This window comes from Lissotriton vulgaris, chromosome 7 (assembly GCF_964263255.1).
Source record: "Lissotriton vulgaris chromosome 7, aLisVul1.2, whole genome shotgun sequence".
NCBI lineage: Eukaryota > Metazoa > Chordata > Amphibia > Caudata > Salamandridae > Lissotriton > Lissotriton vulgaris.
Genome location: NC_141695.1, coordinates 615,600,516 through 615,620,561, shown reverse-complemented (window position 1 = coordinate 615,620,561; position 20,046 = coordinate 615,600,516). Strand labels below are relative to the sequence as shown.

General features: G+C 45.0%; 2 protein-coding genes across 8 annotated transcripts in view; one reads left to right on the top strand and one right to left on the bottom strand.

Moving 5' to 3' along the window:
• Positions 1–7,160, bottom strand: part of MIF4GD (MIF4G domain containing) — a 28,455-nt gene extending 21,295 nt beyond the window's left edge. The window contains exons 1-3 of one of the 2 annotated variants that reach the window (XM_086930772.1): positions 6,960–7,160; positions 5,809–5,949; positions 3,985–4,094 (exon numbers count right to left, since the gene is read on the bottom strand). In XM_086930772.1, the coding sequence (XP_086786898.1) occupies positions 3,985–4,094; positions 5,809–5,890 (192 nt within the window). In that variant the 5' untranslated portion in view covers positions 5,891–5,949; positions 6,960–7,160. Of the gene's footprint in view, positions 1–3,984; positions 4,095–5,808; positions 5,950–6,713 lie in introns of both variants that reach the window. The other variant, XM_086930773.1, reaches the window with a different exon arrangement.
• Positions 7,161–7,453: 293 nt separating this feature from the next.
• The window catches only part of SLC25A19 (solute carrier family 25 member 19), a 306,920-nt gene continuing 294,327 nt past the window's right edge, over positions 7,454–20,046 (top strand). The window contains exon 1 of one of the 6 annotated variants that reach the window (XM_086930769.1): positions 7,454–7,582. The gene's annotated coding sequence lies outside the window, so the exon portion shown is untranslated. Of the gene's footprint in view, positions 8,046–20,046 lie in introns of all 6 variants that reach the window. The other 5 variants (XM_086930767.1, XM_086930766.1, XM_086930770.1 and 2 more) reach the window with 5 other exon arrangements.

Genomic DNA, 20,046 nt, shown 5'->3' with positions numbered 1-20,046 from the left:
CAAACCGACTCACCCATACAGACATTCATACAGAAAAAAGGGGAAAAAAGAAGAGGAAATCCAAAACGTGTGCAGGATCCTATGCCCTTTTTCAGAGACACTAGGCCTTTGTATTGATAATGCAATTGCATCCCATCAAATTATTTGCCTGTGTGTGTCTCTGGTAGGATTCCCATATATCTAAAAAGTGGTCAACACACGTTTCGGTGTGACATCAATTAAACCACCTTCATCAGGACCAGATATGAGTCATATTAATCTCAAAGGAAAGTGGACGGGTGTTATCTGAACTGATCTGTTAGATTCAGATCCTGGCTGAACAGGGCCAAAAACCATGTTGGACCCTCATTGTATTTTTCCAAAGAGGCCGGCTGATTCTATCCTGATTGAAAATCAGATTGTGTGTACGACGGCAGCCGTAGTCTAGCGATGGAGTAGTGACATGGTTTCTTTCTGGTAGTCCAAATGGATCGGTAGATAATCAGTGTAATAAGATGTACACTCTAACACGCGGCAGCATGTCATCAGCGTTTTCCCATTAACACAATTTTTGGAATTAATAATGTGGTAAGAAATTGATTTGGGGATATGCTCTTGGTATGAATCCTAGAAGCCGTTGTAACAGGAATATAAGTCAGAATAGAGGTTTTTCTTAGACTTCATTGCTTCCTCCTACTCTTGGACCTGAAACTACATAGGTGTACCTTCCTTCTTTAATTTTTGTGTCCACGATAGACACAGGGAGCATCCCGCCTGTTAAGAGCAAGACATACAGGATAGAAGCCCGGGTCCAAAAGTGCATCAAGACTGAAGTGACCAAGATGCTGGACCAGGGTATTGTATGGCCTTTCCGTAGTCCCTGGGTGAACACAGAAGGGGTTCATGCCTAACGGACGTGGGCTTCAGTGTGAACTGTCATCGCTGAAATACTGTGATAAACTGATACCGATCCCATTCCTCGGAGCTGGTGGATAATTTGGGTGCAGCAAACTACCTTAGTACTTTTGATTTGACAAGTGGCTCCTGGCTGATTGCCTTAACACATGGTGCCAAGGAGAAGACAACATTCTTAACCCTAGAGGGCCTCCTTCAATTTAAGGTTATTCAATGTATTTATAATTTTGTTATGGAACTCCAGCGGAGGTCCACAAAAACACACCAACAGATTAAAAAAGACAAACTTTACATACAATACAAAACTCTTCCCTTATACATCACGTCCTCCTATGGGGAATTCTTATATCTTATAATTTAAGGTTATGCCTTTTGGACTGAAAAATGCTCCCGTAGCTTTCCAGTGCTTGGTCAACCATGAGATGTCAAGCTTGGAAGAGTTGAGTGTGGTTAACCTGAATGACCTTACGATGTTCAGCAACTCATGGGAGAACCATATAGAGCTGGTGGATATGCAGGGGGGCAAACTGACCATCAAGGCAACTAAGTGAGTTAATTCTCTATTGTTTTATCTTTGGCATCATGTGGGTAATTCGATCCCTGGAGGCCACCATCTAGGCAATACTGGATTGAGAGGTTCCCACTACACAGACAGGGCTTTTTTGGTTTTTACTAGCTATTATATTAAATTTGGGGCAAACTATAGGAACATAGTTGCCCCTTGAACAGTCTGCCCTCTGAGAAGCAGCCCAGGAAGGTGATCCAGGCTGAAGTGTGTCAAAAGGCATTTGATGACAGCACTATGCAATACGCCTGTTCTGAATGCCTCCGATTATGGCCAGACCTTCGTTTTGAGGGGTTTTCCTATGTGGATGACACCCAGATAATCATTTTGCTTATCAACAATGATTCAAGCATTGTCTGTCTGATTAAAGTTTCGGGAATGCACTGACTGAATTTATGATTTGAGGTAGGGATCAGCAGTTCTGGAATGTGCGTGGTTGGCTTGAGGAATTGGGGATCTCCTCTTCTGGCAAAGGCGGTTAGAAACCTCTAGGTCAAGTTTAACAACCAACAATCTTTTACGATTCCTATCAATGAGGTTACATACAGCGTTCTTTTTTGGTATGATCAAAATACTAAAAGAAAAAAAATCTGCTTTCTGTCGTTAGCAACCAGGAAAATGGTTATCCAAGCCCTGGTGACTGCCACATTGAATTATTTAATTGTTCTTTGTCTGGTTTACCTGCCTGTTACAAATACTTCAGATAGTTCAGAATGCGGTGGCTAGACTCAATATTTTGTAAAACCGAACTCATGTTTTGGCAAAGTTGAAGGGTCTATATTGGCTTCTGATAAATAATGGTATCCAATTCAAAACTTCAACTCTGATTCATAGAGCGGTACATAACTCTGGTCACTCAAGTCCACAGAAACATCTTAATATCAGATCACCATGCAGGTCTCTAAGATTCTCCAATATCCATCTTCTTCTCCTTGCCAGATTTAAGCCGTCTCTGAGAAAGGTTTGGCCGATCATGGTGCTGGGGGGCCAAGCTGTGGAATCAACTTCTCCAAGATGCAAGAGTCACCTCAAACTTCGAAAAAGAGCTAAAAATGTGTTTTTTTATTGCCTCTCTGTCGCTGGTTAGCAACAGACTGCACTGTCGACATTGTTCTAAGCATCTAGAACTTCTTGACTGAGCATTAGTTGTGCTTTATAAAAAATAAAGTCATTTCAATTATTCAGACAGATGCTTCTGATAGGGGATCTGGGGTGGTTCTTGCCCAGCTCAGTGAGAAGGGAAGGGAGCATCCGGTGGCTTCTATCAACTGCAGACTTCTACCCTGTGAGCAGAACTGCTCTGCTGTTAAAAAAGAATGCTTTGCTATAGTGTGGGACCTTCAGAGTTTCAGGCCTTACTCGTTTGGGGGCAAAATGTGTAGCACAGGCGGATTAAAAAAAGCATCAAGTGGCAGATTGCAATGAAGGGGAGAACCCAAAGTAGCTCCTGTGAGCTCTGCAGGGACTAGATTTCACTGTGGAGCATGTGGCAAGATTACAGCACGGGAATGCAGACAGCCTTTCCCGCTCATCTACCCAATCAGTTGATCAGTCTTTGACTGGGGAAAATCAGCCATTCTGCACTTTGAAGGGGGGGGCAGGAAGTCTTCTGCATGACTCCGGGGTGTATGCTTCCCTGTCCTACGCTGATGATCTGGCAAGTCACTGGAAAGCTTCTGTAGGTGTTCTTGATCGCCACATTAGTAAATATGGAAATCACACTTGTCCACAGAGGATCTCCCTATTTCAATGGATTGAGACACTAGACTGTGGCTCTGAATTTGAGAGGGCATACAAAGTGCACCCCTCTTTTACAAAGAGTAGCTACTGCCCTCACTACTAAGGCTTTAGTAGACGGACAGTGGTGGTAGCATTAATCTAAACTCAGGGGGTGCCTGCGCCTTTTAGGAGGGGCTGCCTAACTGCTCACTTCTTGTAAACGTCGGTTTAGTAGCACTTACCTGGGTTCGTTTTTGCCTTTGTGATACCCGAGATGTGAGTTTTGAAAGCTAGTTGGTTCACTGGGTGAGGATGATGAGCCTTGGGTTTGGTGTGAGCCAAAGTTGTATCTATTCTGCTGGACATTCCAACTTGTGTGCCCCTCCCTATTCCTTATAGAAGGTTAGTGGATTTTTCTAAAAGTTTATAATCGGGGGAACATTCCCTCGTGATAAATAAAAAGTTTTAGATGTAACCCGTGCCCTACAGTAAGGAAGCCAGTGTTCTACATTGAGGAATCCTTCCAACATTCACAACCCTATAGATTCCTAGCCCAGAGGAGGCACGGAATGACATATGGAGTATAAAGTACAGATTATTACCCCTACTACAGGTATGCTAAAGCTTTACTTACGACGAAAACACACAACCCCATATCTGGCAAAAGAAAAATTGCAACAATAACAAAAAAAGACAAAAGCTAAATTCTCTTTAGGAGGCCAACTAGACCTCTTAATACATTCTCTTCTAGGTGGGGTTTTTTATGTGTTTCCCCTTCCACACTTGTAATTCTGCTTTATACTCACCTGAATAATTGTGTAGCACATACGGCCAGATTCTTTACTGAAAAATGTATTTTTCAGTGACTGGTCCACTATAATGTTGGCTACTTTATCTAGGTCCACGCTCCCTGGATCTGTTGAAAAAATTGCAATTTAGTGATATTCCTTTATATTAATTAGTTATGATAAAACATCTTCCACTTAGCTTCATTTTTACAGGGCCATAGCAGTTAGAACTCCCCACATGCAGATGTTGGCACTAATACACGCTTCAGGCACAGCAGAGGTAAGACTAGTGCACTTCTACCCAGCACCAAGGCATGGATTTTGCTAGTAGCTGCTAAGCAGGGGTTGCTTCAGTACACAGAACAATGCAGCACACACACAGTACATAATGTAGCAGCAGTACAAGCCTCAGAAAAAGAGCAATACTGGTATCGCAGCAGCAGTGCATACTTTACTCGTACACCTATAGAATGTGCAGCAGTAACTGATAAGCCTTCTTCTTCCAATTCCAGTACAGTAGTCTGCACACATTAATGTGCACACCCCCATGTGTAACTTTCTCTTGCAGTCTCACAATGTCCTGACGCAGTGCTAGAGAAACGTTATAAAGTGAAAATAGTAAACCAGCAAGTGGCATAATCACTCCACAGGGCAGTGGGCAGAAATAATCTGTTTGTTCTGGGGTGGAATGAGCTGGGTCTGGGAACGTCCTCTTTCCTTAGAGCACAGAACAGGTCTTGGAAAAACAAAATTATGTGATGCTGCCTGAGAGCAAATTTATTTTAAACACTTGCTGCTTTGCCAAAACGTAAAAATCATGCATCCACGTTGTAAGAAATGGGATTACTCGTGGCGAGAGACAACCCACCTCAGCAATAATTACAGTCCTTGTCGGAATGAACCCTTGAAGTCACTAAATGAACATGAGCTCAACCCCCTGCTAATCATGGCACGGAGAAAACAGGCTTTATTAAGGCCAACATGTAAAGTTATTATTGAGTACCAAAACAATAAAAAGCCCAAACCTGATGTTTGTGTGCTGGGTGGTGCTATAAAGTTCAGTGACGACACACCTGTGCAGTTTTAACAAAGCAGGGCTATACAAAGAGTTACAGATGCAATCTGACGCTTGTAGATATTCTCAAGGCAAGGAATCAGCAGGTAGAGTATGCACCAGAAAGATTACCACCAAAGATAAGTAACTTTTTTGTTTGAGTGACAAAATCTGAGTTACAGCATGTGGGAATCATATCATGTATAACTATGAATAGAAATTCATTCTATGAGTTGACTTTAGTGTGAGGACCCATGCCGGTCTCTGGCAAAAGAGTAAACAGCGGTCACCTATGTTCAAACTGCGTAATCAGGATATGCAGGTATGTAAACAAGTTATGCATGTACGCAGTATGTAAACAGAATATGCATGTACGCAACCATGTCAACATGTAAGCTCTCGGAGACTGGTTGGTCTGAGTTTGGAACAACTGGGAAACGTTTTCTTCCGCCTGGTGATCTAAGGTGTAGGGTTGGGAAATGGTCTGTGTACCAAAGGACGCTTTGTTTTAACTGTCTGCTGTTAAAGGCCGGGAACTGTGTTTAGTTACTATAACCATGTGGACTGAAATATATTTCACAGTTATGGTATCCACTGCTTTGGAACACCAGAAAAGATTTTTTCCCAAAAGAGCTGCAATTTGTCAAAAAGTGAAGATTTCAGTATTTCCTTGAACTGGCTTCCTTGTATAAAACATGCAAGACATAACACATTCGTATGCCTAACCAAGCTGGAGACATCTGCTTTGTAGTAAATAAGTAAAGCTATGATCATAACAGAGCACTTACCTTTCAGGGCTGTCTTGAGCAGCTGTTGCGTGTCAGCGTCAAAGGACTGCATTTTATAATCTTCTTTGCCTGCGTCTCCCATGATTCGGTCACAATCATATGGTCCTGATGTGTGGGCAAGGTTAGCAGGTCTGAGGTACACTAAAGGAAAATACGGATTATTAACCTCAGCCCGATACACCCAAAGTCCGTGCCTTAACGAAAACCAGGCGGTCACACTATGTTCTGTCTACTTCAAATCTGTAGCCTCCTCGTCAGTGCAATGCCCAGTAAAGGCTGTACTCCAGAGTCTGTCTCATGCCTCTTTCTACTGTGAGCTACAGCTAATTGTTGGACCGACTGGCTCTTAAAGTGTGGACTCATCAGAAGCTACCATGCCGTTCACATCGTGAATGAGACTGGATTTGAGCGAATAAAAGAACTAAACAAACTCTCGACACAGGACTATTCTGCATGGGAAAGCTAAGGTTTGCTGACCAGCAAAAATAGCGTTCACAATGCACGTTACCGCTTATCACACGCCCTCTTAGGGGCTGTGCAGCCCCCTACCCGATTCATTGCCAAAACAAACGCACTAACGGGGGGATAATTTAAAAAAAATGTTGAAGAGCGATACGAATACACCTAATGCAGTTTTAACATTCAACTCTGCTAACTGTGATCACGGAGAGGGGTTTCCAGTGCACGTTCTTTAGATCAACATACCATGGCAACGAGTAACTTTTATACCATGGTAACTTTTCTGAAGTATCTGGGTTTAAATTGAAACGCACTCTGAAAGCGCACTGCATCTGTATTCTTGAGTGAGCCCGTTAGAAAAAGGGGCGATCTGGGGCTAGCTCGTTTCAACGCCATAAAACAGTATAATAAAAAATAAACTTAATAAAAATATACGAAAAACTTACAAGTCTATTGATCTGTAAATAGGCATTATGTCATAGAGATGTCCTGTAGCGGGGCACAGGTGACTTCTTATGGGGAATCTTTTAATTGATCCCAAACGTTTACTCTCCAACGTGTTTTAGGTTTGCCATCTCATAACCCGAGCCAACGTATCGCCCTCTTTAAACGCCCCCTACTTTATCTCGTGAAGCTAATCTGTCACCTTTTCTGAAGTGCCACGAATGTGTGGCGGTTTACCAGAGTCTTACCTAAAAAAAATTTTTTAATTCAGGCTAATAGTGCCTTAATTTAAGTGGGCGAATACATCATCCATTCGGGTAAAAATCCTTTTCCGATAGTCTCCGGTCCACTCTCCACATCAAAACATAGAACTACAGCTTCCTTCCGGCTACGTCACTTGGGTCGCAAATGTTCCACCTGCTTAGAAATCGTGACGTAGCCCTCGCGGAGACGAATAAGAGTGAAACATGCTTTAGCATTCAACAGAAAATTAGAAAATTGACCCAATCCACTAAACGACATAGACATGTTCGAAACGTTTGGAACTAGACGGACTTACATGTGTGTCGAAAGCTGGAATTCAATTTTGGAATGCATTCCGTCCTGTTAAAGCTTGGACATCTGTGCCAACTGATGCATATTTCTGTAAATGTTTACTACTTGGTAAACAATCTCGTATACAAACTAGTACCACTATTTAACACGGCCGCCTTCCCATCGCCTCCGTTCTAAGATGGCCACCCTTTTCCCCGCTTTCAGCTGTTTCTTAGCTTTTTAAATGTTACACGCAGAGAGTGTGCCGTACCTTCTCTTCAACAAGGGCGTGACTGTACTCTTTGCGTGGCTATTGGAAGGACCTTTAATTATACTGGTAAGGACAACGTCCATAGGGCCCAAAGCGAGTATCATTTAGTCAGACATTGAACTGGTACCCCTGGGGCACTGAGAACCCTTAAGCACCCAGGGGTACAATCACACTGTAATTCCTTCCGTCCTCCAACGTCGTCTTTGCTGGTAACAACAAACACGACTGATTGGTGCCGCGACCTGCCGAGCCTTCGCAGGCTGGGAGTGCTGATTGGTGCCAGAAAGGCCGCATGTTACCACTACGGTGGACTCAATACGGCAAGCCTATGAGAATAAAAGTTTACGGAGAAAGCACAAGTGGAGGTGAGCGGTTGTGCTGAGGACTTTAAATATTAAAGTCGCCCCTGCATACGTGTGCGCTACTGCGCCCATGGGGACGTCACGTGTGAGTGTTGCTCTGGGAGATTTTTGAACGCTCCCCGCCACCTTCGCCAGAGTAAGAGCGAGTGCTTCCCCAGAACAGTTGTGTAAGTTATTTTCATAGTTGAGTATTGTTTTCGGGACCAGTGTGACCGCAGTTTCTTGTAGACCAACGTAAATGTAGCGTAAAGTGACAGAGTTTCAGGTTCGGCAAAATAAGTGAATGTCACTCCTCTCCCTAGGATTGCCACCTTTCCAAGTGAAAAATACCGGCCGTTTGTTGTTGTTTTAAGAGTCTACAAATCCCGGACATTATACTAAATAGGACGTTACACAAAATCTTATGTATTTATTTGTAACATGAATCTTCTGTCCTTTTTACTTTAATTATTAGTCAGCGGTCATTAACACAGCCCTAGAACATAAGAGCCTTATGTTTATATTTACAATTTGATGTATGCATAAATAAGGGCTAAAATTAACAGCTTAAACAAAAATTGGTGCACCGGTTGGTTTTTGTATACTTTTGTATAGTCCTGTTGGGACTTCACCTTGGCAGTGGGTGCTTGAACTGTGTGCACGTTGACATATCCATGGTCATTGCCTCTATTATAAGGATCTTGTGGATAACAGGATAGGTGCGATTTGCAATAGGGGTTGCACTGTCATGCTTAAATTCGGCTAAAACTACAGCTTTAGGTGATTTTGCCTATTTCTGTGCAACATGCTGTGCTTCCAAACCAAGTTAAATCTGCATGTCAATACTTTTAGATTTTCTAGGAATGTACGTGTTTTTAAGAAAAATATGTTGCTATATTCGTTTTTAGGGCTCGTAGAGAGACCTAATGCTGTCCATCCACAAAGCTGACTTTTTATGAGGAGGATTCTCAACAGTTCACGTGACCACAAGCTCCTTCGTGCACGAGCTTGCATTTCCCCACAGGCTTTCCCCCTGCCAGCAGCATTTGCCACATCAAAGGCTTCAGCTGCCCCGCCCCCCGCCGTCACTTATTCACGGCTGCAGGCCGTGCCTTGTTTTATTCTCTGATGTCTGAGCCGGTCTCGTTTCCTTATACACTCTTTCACTCCCTCTGTATTTCCCCTTTACTCTCTGCCTTTGTCCTCATTTCACCCCCTCTACATCTGAATCTAACTTTGTTCTCTCGTTCTCTTTTTTTGTAGATACCTTATCGAGCGGGTGTACCAAGAACTGTATTTAGTAAAAGAAATCTAAAAAAGTAAAACCGAGGGAATGGGTACATTAAATTATTTTGTAGCCCAGTTTAATTAAAACAAATTATTCAGCAATCCATCCAGTAATAAAGAAAAAAGCACATCAAACTAACAATAAGAGCTACAGTGCACAAGACATAGAGCTACAGTGCACGAGGCATGCACGCGTGCAATGCAGCCATATGCCTCTCCACCCCCCTGCCTTTCTTATCTCGTTTACAAGCTGTCATGGGGGCTCATTAACTGCTTTTGCGTGCCGCGCATAGCTCTCCGTTTCCGAGCTTATCTCTAAATTCTCTTCTTCTTCTCTTGCTTGTCTCCACAATCTTTTCCTTTTTTTCAAAGCCTGTCCTCACAATCTGTGCCTTATGTCTAAGCCAGTCTCCACAATGTGTCTGATTTCACAGCCTCTCTCTCCACAATCAATGCTTTTTAGAGCCCGCCTCACTCATCCAATTTTAACTGCCACTCTCTTGTGTTTAAATACAAGTTCTGGAGTCCACCTTTTAGTTTGTGAGTCGTTTCAAATGCTGACTCAGTGACTCTACAATCCGTGCCTCGTCTCAGTGCCTCACTTATCAGCCTGTGTTCAGTATTAGAGCCCACTTTATTAGACTGTTTGTTGTTTCAAAGCCTCACGTTGCAATCAGTGCCTTGTCTTCTGTGCCGCTTGTTAGGGTAGATAGCGAGTTCACCATGCCGCCACGCTCACTCCCGCCCCCACCTCCCTTGCACGTTCACCCTGACCGGCCGTGCGTGCCCACTGGCTCTGCCCCAGCCTCACACGATCACCGGCTCTGCCAACTCTGTCCCAGCAGTCGTCAAGGAGGAGGGAGAGAGATCAGTCGATCAGACGGGCACCAATTACCACCCAAAACAAAGGGGGGGAAGGTCTAGTGTCAGCTTGTGCCCGTGCGAGTCACACGTTCAACAAAGGAGAGTGCTGAACTGTTCCTAAAGACGAATAAACAGACTGGCGTGACCGTAGGTGTGTGTCTTACACCTTTGGGCATCCATTATGTTGGACGTGTTTGCCTCACACACCCGAAAGGGTGTCATGCTTCATCATAGGCGTTGCTCCTCGTCGGGGAGGTGGTGCAATCCCCGACGGGCTCACCTCAGAGAGTGGCTCTTTGGCGGAGATCTTTTTGTCCAACAGCCTATTGGTGAAGTGCGGGTATGTGGGTCAGGGCAGTAAGTTTCCTGAAGAAAAAGTGATTAAAATGTAGCAGGGGGTGCCGGAAAACACTTTATTCTGGGGGTCCCCCTACTGCAGTTAAAAAAGTGGAACTAGCTCGCTGGGTGACGGCAGATTAGGTAGCGTAACCCTAGACGAGACTAGAGTGAGGGTTGGTCAACATGTTTCTCGCTTGGAAAATTTCCCGCGATTCGTCAGGACCTAGTGAAGGTGAAGTTTAAAAGGAAAGAAAGAAAAACATGCTGGTGTCATGTGTTTCGTGTAGTTTTACCTCAGGGGTTAATCCTATGCCTAAACAATGGAGAAAAAAGCAACAAGGTTAACATTTTTAACATTCTCTTGTAAAGGTATAAAAGGTCACAGCCAAAACAACAACATAGTGCAGTGAAATCGCGGCAGTGTGGGGATATTCACACGACCAAAACATGCCAGTGTTGTCGTCGGGTGTAGTGTATAGTGAACACTCTTCCACACTATGTACGTGAAGGGAATAGTGTGGTGTGAATTTAAAACCAGTGTTACTAAAAAACGGCAGCAGCAATCTAATGGAGAATACCATGACTATGGAGATGTGAGGGCCAACAGTGGTGGTGGTATGATGTTGACTCACAACTCACCTAATGGTCTTGGACTAATTACCACCTGAGCAGTCGGCGGGTCGGTACAACGGGGTTGTGCCTACAGTTCTGGCTGAAGGGAGAGGAAGGAACTGTTAGCTTGGGAAGGAACAAGTAAATGCAACCCCTGAAAGAGGTCAAGGATGTGTTGACTCCGGCAGTGAGTTTGCCAGGGGTTAGAAAGGAGGGGACTGTCTTACCTCAAGCTTCCAGTGTCCGTGCGGAATCACCTACCCATCACCGCCGAGCTCGAATAGGTAAAGACGCTCGGGGCATATACTATTTATAGGTGACCGCGTCATAGGGTTGCGCCAGTGGACGCCCACTGTGTGGATCACGTGTTAACTGGTGGGATGGTGACGGCCATAGTTAAGTGGTGGTAATTAGAGTTGAATTATGGAACCAAACTTCATTGTGTCAATAATACCAGAGGTACGTAGGGCAGGCAGAAAAACTCACAGGGAGTGGTATAAGGATTGTAATATACAGCATACCAATGAAAAGGTTATCGTAAAACCAGATGGTAGATGGACGAGACAGACAGTGGCTAGTTTATAGAGAGTGCCAGGGAATATCTTCATTGAGTCCTTGTTTATCTGTAGAGAGGCGGTGGACCCACCGTTGTTCTTTTCGGAAAAGGGCATTCTTGGGGCAGTTAGGACTGGATTCAAGTACCACCCACCTAATTGAGTCTGCGTTGTGATTATTTTCCACATAGTGCTTAGCGAGGAACAAGTCCTTCAAAAAGGACTTGGTTTTGTTCCCACACCCAGAATTGACCTATTCAACCAGACCAGGGAAATCCAGTCCTTCTTTAGAAAAGTAAGACTCAAGGCCTTCTTTGAAGGTAGGCCCTGTGAACCAACAGAAGACTCGGGCCTACACAACCCATCCACCTTCACACCCCACAATGCGATGGTTCCTAATGAGGTTCTAACATTTGAGCAAGCAGTACTCAAAGACATCGATGCACTAGATCGACAAACAAAACACTCCAATATTTCTCGCAAAGAGATGGAGGTATTGAAATCACTGTCGGACGACCCCCTGATCACTATTAAACAAGCTGACAAGGGAGGCGCCACGGTTTTGATGAACACTGCAGATTATGAACTAGAATGTTCAAGGCAACTGAATGACCAACGGTATTACACTCCCATTCCCAGTGATCCTACCCCACGCCTACAAACTACTATCACAGGCTTAGTGGAGACTGCGGAATGCGAGCAATGGATCAGCAAGAAGGAGGCAGAATTCCTTATGAAAAAAGATCCAAGGGTGCCATATTTATACATACTGCCCAAAATTCATAAGGGAACTAGACCAGTACCTGGGAGACCTATAGTCTCAGGGATTGATTCTGTATTGGAACCACTTTCGCAGTTTTGCGATCACTTTTTGCAACCGCTTGTGAAACGCATTCCCTCCTACATCCAGGACACCTCCGATGTCTTGCGCCTTTTGAACTCACTCCAAGACATGGGACACATTGATCTCCTGATTACTCTAGATGTGGAGGCCCTCTATACCAACATCCCTCAGAGGGCCACACTAGAGGTAATAGAGGCACGGCTAGGACTGGAGGAGTGGAACTCGAACACCCCACCTTCATTTATCATGGAATGCGCCACCCTGGCGCTCACTGAAAATTTCTTGGAGTTCAAGGGCAAATACTTTCACCAGACCCAAGGGACTTCGATGGGCAGCACTTTTGCCCCGTCATTGGCATGTCTGTACATGGCCGACTTTGAAGAGAATCACATCAACCACCAATCGAATCCCTTCGCAGACAATATCAAAATGTGGAGACGTTTCATAGACGATATCCTCATCCTATGGACGGGCCCACCCAATTCGCATGAGGCTTTCTTTGAATGGGTTAATACACTCAACCCATACCTAAATTTTACTATGTCTTCCTCAGCGAATGAGATTGCCTTCCTTGACCTGACGATAAAATTGCTGGAGGGGAGAATTAACACCACAATGTTTAGGAAGCCCACAGATCGTACCAGCTTGCTACATTACGAAAGCCACCACCCTAAAGCTTTACGCTCTAATTTACCCTTCGGGCAATTTCTCCGTATCAGGCGGAATTGCAATGATGTGGCAGACTACAAAAAAGAGTCCACCATCCTGTCGAGGAATCTACTTGACAGAGGTTACCCGAAAAGAGAGGTCGCTAAAGCTAACAAACGGGCCAGAAACAACAATAGAGAAGCCCTACTGGAGAGACGGGAAAAAACACCTACCGAGAACCAGCCTATCACCTGTGTCACTACTTTTACCCCCATATCTAACAGAATCAAGAGCACAATCAAACGCCACTGGGGGATCCTTAACACAGGTGATATGAACTTTGAACAACCCAGGTTCGCATTCAAAAGGTCACAAAACGTGAAAGACATCCTCATTAACACTAGACCTAAAACGACAAAGAAATGCACCCAGCAGACCCTATGGAATCTACCTCCCGTCACCGGCCAATACCCATGCGGCACTTGCGGGGTATGTAAATACACCACACCTCAAAAAACAATCCCAACTTTCTGAAACCTTCAAGTGGGAAATCTGGGGCCACACTAATTGCAACACCACCAACTGCATATATATGCTAACATGCCCATGCGGTCTTCAATACATTGGGATGACTACCCGCACAATCAAAACACGAATCATTGAACACCGCAGCAATTTTCGGTGTAAGAAAACCCACACCAAAATGTGTAAGCATTATGTGGAAAATAATCACAACGCAGACTCAATTAGGTGGGTGGTACTTGAATCCAGTCCTAACTGCCCCAAGAATGCCCTTTTCCGAAAAGAACAAAGGTGGGTCCACCGCCTCTCTACAGATAAACAAGGACTCAATGAAGATATTCCCTGGCACTCTCTATAAACTAGCCACTGTCTGTCTCGTCCATCTACCATCTGGTTTTACGATAACCTTTTCATTGCTATGCTGTATATTACAATCCTTATACCACTCCCTGTGAGTTTTTCTGCCTGCCCTACGTACCTCTGGTATTATTGACACAATGAAGTTTGGTTCCATAATTCAACTCTAATTACCACCACTTAACTATGGCCGTCACCATCCCACCAGTTAACACGTGATCCACACAGTGGGCGTCCACTGGCGCAACCCTATGACGCGGTCACCTATAAATAGTATACGCCCCCGAGCGTCTTTACCTATTCGAGCTCGGCGGTGATGGGTAGGTGATTCCGCACGGACACGGGAAGCTTGAGGTAAGACAGTCCCCTCCTTTCTAACCCCTGGCAAACTCACTGCCGGAGTCAACATATCCTTGACCTCTTTCAGGGGTTGCATTTACTTGTTCCTTCCCAAGCTAACAGTTCCTTCCTCTCCCTTCAGCCAGAACTGTAGGCACAACCCCGTTGTACCGACCCGCCGACTGCTCAGGTGGTAATTAGTCCAAGACCATTAGGTGAGTTGTGAGTCAACATCATACCACCACCACTGTTGGCCCTCACATCTCCATAGTCATGGTATTCTCCATTAGATTGCTGCTGCCGTTTTTTAGTAACACTGGTTTTAAATTCACACCACACTATTCCCTTCACGTACATAGTGTGGAAGAGTGTTCACTATACACTACACCCGACGACAACACTGGCATGTTTTGGACGTGTGAATATCAATATCCCCACACTGCCGCGATTTCACTGCACTATGTTGTTGTTTTGGCTGTGACCTTTTATACCTTTACAAAAGAATGTTAAAAATGTTAACCTTGTTGCTTTTTTCTCCGTTGTTTACGCATAGGATTAACCCCTGAGGTAAAAATACACGAAACACATGACACCAGCATGTTTTTCTTTCTTTCCTTTTAAACTTCACCTTCACTAGGTCCTGACGAATCGCGGGAAATTTCCCAAGCGAGAAACATGTTGACCAACCCTCACTCTAGTCTCGTCTAGGGTTACGCTACCTAATCTGCCGTCACCCAGCGAGCTAGTTCCACTTTTTTAACTGCAGTAGGGGGACACCCAGAATAAAGTGTTTTCCGGCACCCCCTGCTACATTTTAATCACTTTTTCTTCAGGAAACTTACTGCCCTGACCCACATACCCGCACTTCACCAATAGGCTGTTGGACAAAAAGATCTCCGCCAAAGAGCCCCTCTCTGAGGTGAGCCCATCGGGGATTGCACCGCCTCCCCGACGAGGAGCAACGCCTATGATGAAACTCTGTCCCAGCCTCACATAGCACCGACTCTACCCCCGCCCTACCAGTCTCGAATCTACCCTCGAAGGATAGATCTGACTGGGCCTCATGACTACTCCTGTGCTCAGCCGACTTCGTCTGTACCCCCCAGGCGATGCGCAGATCTAGCTCTTCGCCCCCCTTTCAGCTTTATGAGACACTGAGAAGTGCACGCCCTCCCCGCCTGCAGCTGGGCTTGTTGCCCAATCCATGGTACATCCAGCCACCTGTAAAGCACCTAGAAGCGGCTGCATTGGCTCAGTGTGCTATAGTATGTGCCAGTGAGTAGGTAGAGCCCGGGGTTTACAAACAAAGCAGTGTCCTAAGGGCACCTCGCCCCCCTGAAGATGTAATCGCATTAGTGACTGTTCTCAAGCTCATTGTGTGCCGGTGGGGGGCGGGTTGGATGGGGGAGGGCATTCAATTCTAATACACTTTACCCCCCTCTCCACCCCATCCGCTTGCGCGTCTTCTCGAAGTGGATTTACCTTTCTGGGGTTTGTTCTTAATTGTGTTTTCATCTTGGCCTACGGCTGGGCTCCCGTGTATTGCACCTGCCTTCGTGCCAAGTGCCCTAGGCAGGCCTGAGGGGGGTCTTGTTAACAGGAGACCCCCCTCTCCCCAGCAGGTCACAGCCAGCCCTGGCGAGGCTCACACACCTGCCTTGTCCCTTAATTTAATCAGTTAAGTGTTGCAAGTTAAATGTTTTCATCATGGTGTGTATAGTACCAAAACTCTCCTTTGTACGAATTTGTAAGACTGGAGGGGGGCCCACGGGGGTGAGGGGGGATATTGCACTCTGAAAACATTTCACACTAAGGGTGTGACAAAGAGCGGTCTTACTCCTTCCTACAGGTAGTGTGAGCAGCTGTGTCAAAGTTTATCATTTATCTGATCTATTTACGCTGCTTACAGAGCGCTGCGCTTGTCAACAAGTGTGTCTTGGCCAGGGGCGTAGTTTCAGTGAGTGCAGCAGGTGCAGTGGCACCAGGGCCCCACTGAACCCTGATTATTGTATTTTATAATTCAAGCAGCATTCTCTTCCTTGCAGTAGGTCGCAGGACACAATGTCTACACCACTGACCTTGTTTTTTTAATGTAGTGCCTAATATCGCACTTTTCGTCTCTGTTATCTGCACTCATGGCAGATTCGAAACAAAAATCACCAGTGCACCTGTTTTGGCCCAGTTGCCTCATCGATGTAGCTTTCAGAAGAAGTACTGCTCACAATTGTGTCCCTAAATAAGCAGGCTACATGAAAACAAACGTGTACATTAGTGGTACTTGTAAATTGCGAATTTTGCTGGTTATTCTGTGGGTGTAGGCATGTTTCCAGCACAGAAAGGCAGCACTGCACCTTCCACAATGCCTTGAGAGGAGGTAGGCTAAGCTAGACCAATTGAGCCATCCAGATTAGAAGGGCCTGAGGGTGTACAGTCAGCCTTGCCTTGAACGTATATGCATTTTAATGAATTCCTATAGCATTGTTTGAAATCATTATATGGTTCTCAGGATTACCTGGTCAGAGGTCTCTGCTAATTTTTCTCCGGCCGGTGTATACTTTGCTTTTTCTGTGGTCCGCTTTGCGCCAGACTGCCTTACCAGAGGTTGCTGGCGGAGGGTCGCCATTGCTTGTGCTTCTCACTTTTCCTCGCCTGTCTAGCGGGTGCCTGTTGGGCTCTGCTGTGGCCACTTTTGGCATTTGCTTGTGGGGGTCGATGGGGAGGGCTGAAATCCCCGGTTTGTCCAGCACGGCTGCCTGTTGCTTTGCTGAGCGCTTGTGGTTCATTTTTAGGTCTCCCCTACACAACCACAAGCACACACACGACCACACACACGACCACACACACAACCACACACACGACCACATACAAATACACAACAAGAACCACACACACAACCATAACCACACACACAACCACACACCCACACAACCACACAACCACACACACACAACCAAACACACAGCCACACACACACAACCACATGCACACACACAACCACACACACACACACACACACACAACCACACACACACAACTATACATACAACCACACACAACCACACACACAACCACACACACACACACACACACAACCACACTGTCAGTGCACGCTTTCACCAGGCACAGACACCATCAGCCGTCAGTGCACGCTTTCACCAGGCACAAACACCACCAGCCGTCAGTGCACGCTTCCACCAGGCACACACTTCCAGACGTCAGTGCATGCTTTCACCAGGCACACACACACACCACCAGCCGTCAGTGCACGCTTTCACCGGGCACAAACACACCACCTGCCATCAGTGCACGCTTTCACCAGGCACAAACACACCACCTGCCATCGTGCACACTTTCACCAAGCACACACCACCAGCCGTCAGTGCACGCTTTCACCAGGCACACACCACCAGCCGTCAGTGCACGTTTCTATCACGCGCACACACCACCAGCCGGCAGTGCACACCTCCACCAGGCACACACACCACCAGCCATCAGTGCACAATTTCTACAGGCACACACACCACCAGCCACAAGTGCACACATCAATTGTTAACGCATCCACAATTAACTGTTGTAGCAATCGCAGTATGGCGCACTTTACTTTAAACATATTCATCTAAAGCGCAGCATGCCACCATTGCTACAAAAATAAATACAATTTTTTTTGGCCTACAATTTATAGACTTTTGTTGCAATTGGTGTTGCAATATTTAGCAATGCCAATAGCTCAAACTTAATTAATGTGAGACCTATTGCATTGCAAATGCTTGTTTTTTCTTCAGCCAAAACATCCTCCAGTGCAAGTCAATGGGGAAATTACACCCTTCTCCCCATTTGTTCTTTCAATCCTGTTTCTGGCTGTTCCTAAATGTTGCCATGTATGCTGGAGGTGAGTTTGGTTCGGTTAGTGGTTGCGAATGATAGGTTACTTATGGGTAAATCTTATTATTCTTAGCCCCTGTTGTCCTCCTCACAGTTCTTACTTTTGAAGTGGACTTCACCCTGACCTGGAGAAAAAAGAACCAGAAAGTGGTTGGATAATCCCACTCATCCTAGGGTACTATAACTCCTATCTTACCACCTCACTTCCTGAATAGACCAAGCCCCATGAAGGCCAGCTGTCGGGGTTGGTAGGGCGGGTTGTAATGACTGTGACAAGGACAATAGGGACTAAGGATAATGAGATTTACCAGTAAGTAACTGGGCATTATCCTTGCGTCTCATGTCCTCGCCCTAGTCATTACTTTTGAAGCTTACTCATGAAAAACATGGCCTTCACGACCAATCCTAATCTTAAAATTGAAAATACAAGACACCAAACCTGCTCAGTACATTTCAACCCGTGTAAGACTCAAGAAATTAAATGATACGGAAAATACTGAATTCAACACATTTTCCCCAAATTATTTACCCTCCAGAACCCTCTAAAGACGATAGTGTTTCACCAAATTTTCAGCTGAGACCCAAGTAGCTGCCCTACATATCTCTGATAGGGCAACTCCTTGTGCTTCAGCCCAGGAGGCAGCCACTCCTCTGGTGGACCGGCCCTGTATACATTCTGGCAAAGAAACATTAGACCAGGTGTCTTAAAGTGATTTCGGGTGGTTGGAGCAGGCAGGCTCTGGCTAAAAGTAGCATTATGCTCATAACCGTGCTTTGTTTTCAGTGGAAAAAATGAGGGGCGAAAAGCTGCTCTGTAATTGGCCATCAATAAAATCTTTTGGTCATTTATATTATGGCTGGAAGTAGGTATCAAAAGGGAAGGGACTCTAAATATTCTTCAAAACTCCCATCCTCATTCTATAATCACACTGTTGATACATTTATACATTAGTTAGGCCTGCCTGACCAGAATAGTATGTTTGGCAATCATGTATTTGATTGCATTTTTAAAACTGAAACAAAACTTAACTGCAATCCCTTTCCGTGCTGCGAACGTCCAACGGTCGTCGCGTGCACTACCTCGCTGGTGCTGCGCACGACCGTTGGACGTCCGAATCCCGTTAGCGCGATCGAACGTCCGCACTGGGGCGGAATGTTCGACGCGCTAAACGGGTTAAATGATTGAATTTTTAAAACTGAAACAAAACTTAACTGCAATGTTTAAATATGTCGAGACATTTTTAAACATTGGCAGTTTAATATAAACATTGTGAAATGTTTTGAGGGAGAGGTGGTGACTTTTTTTTAACTGGGGGTGCACAGCATTAAAACGTTTGAAGACCACTGTATTAGACAGAGAACAAGATAACCCAATCCATCTACTTAAGGTCACATTAGAAACGTTATGCCCCTTATTAGCCCCACCAAATGACAAACATTTTCAGATTTCCTATGCCCCTCAGACCTCTGGAGGTATATCTCAACAGCCCTCTTAACATCAAACCAATGAAAATGTACCTGTCTCCTTGACGATGGAGAAAGAAAAACACAGGTAACAAATCTCCTGGTCCCTGTGCAACTGAATGATATCTTGGGAACAAAAGCTGGATGGGGCTTGAACAATACAATATCATGAAAAACCTTTAGGAAAGGGGAGTAAATAAAAATGCACCCAGATCACCAATGCTCTTAGTGAAAGTAATAGCAACTAGGAATGCCACCTTAAAACTTAAAAAAAAGTTACAAATTTCAAGTCAACGGAAATCAGTGGCTCAGAGGGAACACGCTGAAAAGCCTTGAGGATTAAGGGCAGGTCTTAAGGTGGAACAGGTCTAGATACCTGTCTAGAAAAAAACTTTTCAAAGTCTAAATACCAAATCAAAGTTACTGCTGGCATCAGCCCATATTTCTCTAAAAGCTTTTATTGAAGCCGACTGCGCT